Here is a 7455-nt window from a genome sequence, read left to right on the forward strand (position 1 = left end):
ATGCTAATAAACCTTTGTTAGGTCAACTAAAAATAGCTGTAGTAAAATCTTGGGGGTCAGGGGTGTTGAGGTGTCAGAGAGAGTGTATGTATATTAGTGGTTAAATTACGCATTCTAGAACTGTAATTTAAAACTGATTGGTTAAGTAAAAGCAAAAGCTGTGTCCTTGTGTCTAGTTCAGATTCTTTCAGCCTATATTATTTCTCTTAACTTAAAGACTGGAATGGTTAAATTTGTCACAGTATGGATCACATCTCAATAGAGAGAATTTCTCATGGACAGGTTTTCCTTCTATGAACAATTGCATAGGCTAGTACCTTTCTCATTCACACTTATGTGGACCAGGTCTCAACAGCTCTCTGGCAGTTTCTACTGTCTGCTGGGCTCTCTTTCCTAACAGTGAGCCTGATCTGGTGCCTGTAGAAGCAGATGTGAAGGAGGTGAAGTCAACACCTAATATAACATTTATAAAACCTGGCTTTGCTGATGAAAACCCCATTGCCACCAACCTTAATTCTGAGAGCTGAAGTTCTCTCTGAACTTTAATTGCGTTCTTTTTTTTTTTTTTTTTTTTTTTGAAGAGAATAGATAATTCTCTACGGAGATCAAAACGTGCTGGCATAGTTCTAGAAAATCCTCCTCTCGAGGCAGATCCCAGTGAGGTGCATGTTACGCCAGCCACGGTAACGGTAAGCATCAGAACTGTGACTGAATGCTGAAAGAATAGTGTCATAACGTGAGCCTTTCCTTTTGTATTTCCTGTATTAATGACCAATTCTGTGTCAATTTGAATTGGAGAAATACTTGTTTATTTTAGCATTTAAAAATAATCTGGGATACTGCATGATGCTGTGCTTTATTGGTCTTGGGGCAACAATTAATATTTGTTAGGCTTATTGGAGAACAAAAAATACAAAGATGTAAAAATGTTGTAAAATGTGCATGTGTAGGGTTTACAGTGAGGCAACAGACATGTGCCACGAAGCGATTAAAATACATGGACTGAAATCCTGGCTCCATTGAAGACCATGATAGTTCTGCCACTGATCTCAATAGGGTCAGGATTATACCCATAGTATAAGACCACTGGAGAGAATTTTGAGCAGAACTAGATATCAGAAAACTCATCTCTTTGTCTTTCAGTAACTTGTCTAATGTGCAACAAATTAATGTTCTTCACATTCAGTCATGAAGTACCTGTGTCATGCGACCATATGTGAGTGCATATGAACTAGCCTGAAAGAGGGCATTTGAATTTCCAAGGTTATACAGGACTCCCGTTTCTCATTGCTGTTGGAGTGAGAGAAAGGCAGAAAAGTTTTTTAAAAGTTGAGAAAAAGCTGTATCCCGTTAATTCTTTTTTGGGGGCATAACATCATGTACACACTCCGTTCAAGGTTTCATGGGGGGAATTAAATTTCTCTGTTGTTGTTTTCTACAAAAGGAAACAGCAAACAACCCAAAAAGATTAACAGAAAATTTCAGCTGTTCTCATGAGGTAGACACCAATGGGATGTGTAATACACAGGACACAGTAATGGTGAGCATCAAACTACAATGGGTATACTTCCTCCTTTTACATTCTTTCTGTTTTAGGCTTTTTAAAATGTTCTCTTGTTGACACTGAGTCCAATCTTAAAGCCCTTATACACTCAAAACTCCTACTGACTCCACACTATCCGTGAGAATCTTAGTATATTGGAACATAAGATAAAAGGCTCAATGATTTTGTTTTAAATGTTTTGTTCACAGTTCAAGATAGCATTTGCCTATAGTTACCACACAGTGCTAGAGGAGGTAGTTCTGTTTCCCTGTATATTTAGGGAAAGAAATAAATGAAGCAAAAGCTCTCAGATATTTAGCAGTAGCCACTGTATATGAAATGAGTACATGCTTGCAGTCCAGTTCCAAGTGGACAGGTGTCTGCCTCTCAAAAGCCACTCTCACAATTGAAACTGTTGTTAACCATTGCCATAGAGAAGCTTGAAAGATTGATTGGACATGGAGATAGAACCACCCTCTTGGCTTTACAGGTGGTACCTTCACCAGGTCAAGGTGCACCTAAGGCCTGGTCTACACTGCAGGGGGGGGAATCAATCTACGTTACGCAACTTCAGCTACATGAATAACGTAGCTGAAGTCGACGTACTTATATCTGCTCACCGCAGTGTCTTCACTGTGGTGAGTCGACTGCTGCTGCTCCCCTGTTGACTCCGCCTGCGCCTCACGCCGGTGGAGTACAGGAGTTGATGGGAGAGTGCTCGGCAGTCGATTTATTGGGTCTAGACTAGATGCGATAAATCTACCCTCACTGGATTGATCGCTGCCTGCTGATCCGGCGGGAAGTATAGACATACCTTTAGGCACTAAACTAACTTCGTAAGTGAAAAATAAAAAAAAATTCTGAAAACTGTAGAAGTCGGTTCTACATCCATGTAAGCTAGTTCAGGACAAAATGCCCAGCTGATCAGAGGGAAAAAATTACATTTTATATGTAAATGAGGTATCCAGAAGGTGTAACTCTTACATATGTGAACTTAACTCTTTCCATGGCATGCTATATTAAGGGCTAAATTGCTAACACTTCGACCTCTGAGCCCAGAACTCAAGGGAAGTGCTGCTTCAGTAGTGCAGCTTTAGGGAGAGAAATGTTCTCATCCTTTGGAAAAAGAAAAGGAGGACTTGTGGCACCCAACAAATTTATTTGCGCATAAGCTTTCATGAGCTACAGCTCACTTCATCGGATGCATGCAGTGGAAAATACAGTGGGGAGATTTATATACACAGAGAACATGAAACAATGGGTGTTACCATACACACTGTAACGAGAGTGATCAGGTAAGGTGAGCTATTACCAGCAGGAGTGTGGGGGGGGGGGGGACCTTTTGTAGTGATGATCAAGGTGGGCCATTTCCAGCAGTTGACAAGAACGTGTGAGGAACAGTGGCAGAGAGGGGGGAAATAAACATGGGGAAATAGTTTTACTTTGTGTAATGACACATCCACTCCCAGTCTGTATTCAAGCCTAAGTTAATTGTATCCAGTTTACAAATTAATTCCAATTCAGCAGTCTCTCGTTGGAGTCTGTCTGTTTTTGAAGTTTTTTTTGTTGAAGAATTGCCACTTTTTAGGTCTGTAATCGAGTGACCAAAGAGATTGAAGTGTTCTCTGACTGTTTTTTGAATGTTATAATTCTTGATGTCTGATTTGTGTCCATTTATTCTTTTACGTAGAGACCGTCCAGTTTGGCCAATGTACATGGCAGAGGGGCATTGCTGGTACGTATCACATTGGTAGATGTGCAGGTGAACAAGCCTCTGATAGTGTGGCTGATGAGATTAGGCCCTATGATGGTGTCCCCTGAATAGATATGTGGACACAGTTGGCAATGGGCTTTGTTGCAAGGATAGGTTCCTGGGTTAGTGGTTTTGTTGTGTGGTTGCTAGTGAGTATTTGCTTCAGGTTGGGGGGCTGTCTGTAAGCAAGGACCGGCCTGTCTCCCAAGATCTGTGAGAGTGATGGGTCATCCTTCAGGATAGGTTGTAGATCCTTGATGAGGCGTTGGAGAGGTTTTAGTTGGGGGCTGAAGGTGACGGCTAGTGGTGTTCTGTTATTTTCTTTGTTGGGCCTGTCCTGTAGTAGGTAACTTGTGGGTACTCTTCTGGCTCTGTCAATCTGTTTCTTCACTTCAGCAGGCAGGTATTGTAGTTGTACGAACGCTTGATAGAGATCTTGTAGGTATTTGTCTCTGTCTGAGGGGTTGGAGCAAATGCAGTTGTATTGTAGAGCTTGGCTGTAGACAATGGATCATGTGGTGTGGTCTGGATGAAAGCTGGAGGCATGTAGGTAAGCATAGCGGTCAGTAGGTTTCCAGTATAGGGTGGTGTTTATGTGACCATCGCTTATTAGCACCATAGTGTCCAGGAAGTGGATCTCTTGTGTGGACTGGTCCAGGCTGAGGTTGATGGTGGGATGGAAATTGTTGAAATCATGGTGGAATTCCTCAAGGGCTTCCTTTCCATGGGTCCAGATGATGACGATGTCATCAGTGTAGCGCAAGTAGAATAGGGCATTAGGGGATGAGAGCTGAGGAAGCATTGTTCTAAGTCAGCCATAAAAATGTTGGCATACTGTGGGGCCATGCAGGTACCCATAGCAGTGCTGCTGATTTGAAGATATACATTGTCCCCAAATGTGAAATAGTTATGAGTGAGGACAAAGTCACAAAGTTCAGCCACCAGGTTTGCCGTGACATTATCGGGAATACTGTTCCTGACGGCTTGTAGTCCATCTTTGTGTGGAATGTTGGTGTAGAGGGCTTCTACATCCATAGTGGCCAAGATGGTGTTATCAGGAAGATCACTGATGGATTGTAGTTTCCTCAGGAAGTCAGTGGTGTCTCGAAGATAGCTGGGAGTGCTGGTTGCGTAGGGCCTGAGGAGGGAGTCTACATAACCAGACAATCCTGCTATCAGGATGCCAATGCCTGAGATGATGGGGCGTCCAGGATTTCCAGGTTTATGGATCTTGGGTAGCAGATAGAATACCCCTGGTCGGGGTTCTAGGGGTGTGTCTGTGCGGATTTGTTCTTGTGCTTTTTTAGGGAGTTTCTTGAGCTGATGGTGTAAAAAGAAGGATTCTGGGTGGACTCCTCCTGAAACAACAGACTGGACTTCTACATAGAGTGCTTCCGCCGATGTGCACGGGCTGAAATTGTGGAAAAGCAGCATCACTTGCCCCATAACCTCAGCTGTGCGGAACACAATGCCATCCACAGCCTCAGAAACAACTCTGCCATCATAATCAAAAAGGCTGACAAAGGAGGTGCTGTCGTCATCATGAATAGGTCGGAATATGAACAAGAGGTTGCTAGGCAGCTCTCCAACACCACTTTCTACAAACCATTACCCTCTGATCCCACTGAGGGTTACCAAAAGAAACTACACCATCTGCTCAAGAAACTCCCTGTGTATGATAGCACCCATTGTTTCATGTTCTCTGTGTATATAAATCTCCCCACTGTATTTTCCACTGCATGCATCCGATGAAGTGAGCTGTAGCTCACGAAAGCTTATGCTCAGATAAATTGGTTAGTCTCTAAGGTGCCACAAGTACTCCTTTTCTTTTTGCGGATACAGACCAACACAGCTGCTACTCTGAAACTCATCCTATGGATGAGCCATTATTCCAAAGTCCCCTTTGCTAATCTCATGGTGTTTCAGGTGGATTTTAAAGATTGCATGAGAACCTTGATGTTTTGGTCAGCATCCCTTGCCTTTATACACTAGGCTGCAATGTTCAAGGCAGTGGATGAGTTATTGCTGACCCCACCGTGCACTTTTAACAAATCTGAATAAATAATAGCTGCCACATTAGTCTACACTATCATCACACTATGGCTATACAGCTCATTAAAAAATTCTTAGGTGTTGAGCCAGACCCCTATCTTAACATGTCCTATTTATTTGAGCATTCAGTGGATTCTATATCCTGTGTCCACTTCTTATACCTTTGAGGATTCTCCTGCGGGCAGAGGTTAAACGGGGCCAGTACATGGCAATGCAACATGTCAGCAGGTGATTCTTCCACTACAGACTTTAAATCAACGGAGCTGACGCCTAAGGGTGTATTGTAGTAGGGCCAGAATGAGCTCTGGTACTTATGTCTGGCAGATGAGGTCTAGTACCCCATCTTTTAATCAGATCTGCTAGCTTGTCTTCAGTGGGGCTCTATATAGGCACAAAGACACTCTGCAAATGGATCTGATTGTAGACTTGTATCGTACTTTCTTTCCCCTCTCCACAGCGCTTTGCTCCATGTTGTTATGAGTTCCTCATCCTACTCTCAGTTCCACCATGGAGCTGCAATACGTGGAAGCTTTTTAGTTTTGGTTTGTTTTTTGGTAAATTAAGCCCCAGTTAGCTCTGATACTAACGAATACAGCAAAAATCCAGCATTGTTGCTTTCTTTTATCTTTAAATTAGACAGACCACCATTACCATATCGCAGACAGTCCAAAAACTCTGAAGAGGAAATTGGATGAACTTTTAGCAGAGAATCACAAGCTCAGAAGAAAATTAAGGAATGCTTCTGATCAAGAAGAGAGACTCCATAAAAATGTGGAAATCTTGTTGGACAAGCTGCACTCTAAAGACATGTTGTCGAGGGAAGTAACGTGATTGCTAGATCTGTGCAAAGGGCATGGGCTGAATGACAGATCTTCTCTCCCACTGCACCCAGCTGTTGGATAAGAAATGTTCACTAATGTTTATTGCTATACATGTCATTTTTGAATGTATTTATTAAATAAAAAGACATGTAAACACTACTGAAGTTTTCATATAAAAGCTAGAAACTTCAACGTTAAGATTGGCACTTGTGGTGTTCAGGGAGCGAATGTCAGCCTTTTCTTTTAATCCCTGTCTCCTCTTCATTTGTCCCACACGGGGACAATGAATATATATACCCCATATATTTTAGATATATAGTTTCATGGAGGGTGGATGGGAGTTTTACTGTTTCTTTGTTTGTTTGTTTTTAAAGTCTTCTGTAGACATTTACTAAGTGGACAGTATTTAGCACCTACGTTATTCATTTTTGTCTTTTTCCCCCCTTCTCCATCTTATGTCACCTTTTCAGTGCATTAATTTCTAGAGATGCAATGGTGTCATTGCAACAGCCATCCACAAGTGCACTATAAAGTCAGTTTACATAATGGATTGAAATATATACCCTTTTTTTTTTTTTTTTGGAAAGCTCAGCATTTGCATTAACTATCATGTTAAATCCTGTGATCATGCGTAGTAAAGGGTATGAGGGTGTGGGGGGGGTGCATGGATAGATGCAGACTTATTCTAGTCCATTGTATCAATATATATTTCTGCTGTCTATATAGCGTGCTAAAATTGAACATATTAAAATTCATTACGAAAAATAACTACTGTGTACACTATGTGCAATATTTAGCCTTCACATAGGGTGCCCCCCATGTAGGGACAAGAGGGGAATGGGCAGAGCACAAAGCATTCCAGCTAATCTAGGCTGTGAATCTAGTGCATAGACAGCCATGCAAAGCTGCCATAAATTTTGCAGTCCCAATGGCTGCTCAGGCTCATGCCGGGCCGGGATTGCACTGGTCAGTGGAGTAGTCCAGAATTAGGTAAACGCAAAGATGGTATATTAGCCGCCTTTGCCCTTCCCCTCCTGTGGGCTGCACCTTTTGCACCCTGCCTCCCAAGTGGCGCAGCATGGAATTTGTCCCTATTAGTTTAGATATTGAGGACACTACTAAAAGGCCTTTGACGGTAATGGAAAGGCTTTCTCTGACTTCAGCGGCCTTTGAATCAGGTTCTGCATTATCCAGTGATGATCTTCAAACAATGACCAGGGGGTTGTGCACTGTTTTCAGAATTGTGATATTCCAGATACCCTCCTGCAATTAAAAATATTAATCAA

At 42.2% G+C, this 7455-nt stretch overlaps 1 protein-coding gene across 10 annotated transcripts in view; it reads left to right on the plus strand.

Annotated features, from left to right (window-relative positions):
* LOC140911293 (THAP domain-containing protein 6) overlaps positions 1 to 6937 on the plus strand; it is a 38398-nt gene extending 31461 nt beyond the window's left edge. For 6 of the 10 annotated variants that reach the window (XM_073344013.2, XM_073344011.2, XM_073344014.2 and 3 more), the window contains 4 exons: positions 582 to 689; positions 1445 to 1540; positions 3234 to 3278; positions 5985 to 6937. In XM_073344013.2, the coding sequence (XP_073200114.1) occupies positions 582 to 689; positions 1445 to 1540; positions 3234 to 3278; positions 5985 to 6179 (444 nt within the window). In that variant the 3' untranslated portion in view covers positions 6180 to 6937. The remainder of the gene's footprint in view (positions 1 to 581; positions 690 to 1444; positions 1541 to 3233; positions 3279 to 5984) is intronic. The other 4 variants (XM_073344019.1, XM_073344018.2, XM_073344016.2 and 1 more) reach the window with 4 other exon arrangements.
* The last annotated feature ends 518 nt before the right edge of the window (positions 6938 to 7455 follow it).

This window comes from Lepidochelys kempii, chromosome 5 (assembly GCF_965140285.1).
Source record: "Lepidochelys kempii isolate rLepKem1 chromosome 5, rLepKem1.hap1, whole genome shotgun sequence".
NCBI lineage: Eukaryota > Metazoa > Chordata > Testudines > Cheloniidae > Lepidochelys > Lepidochelys kempii.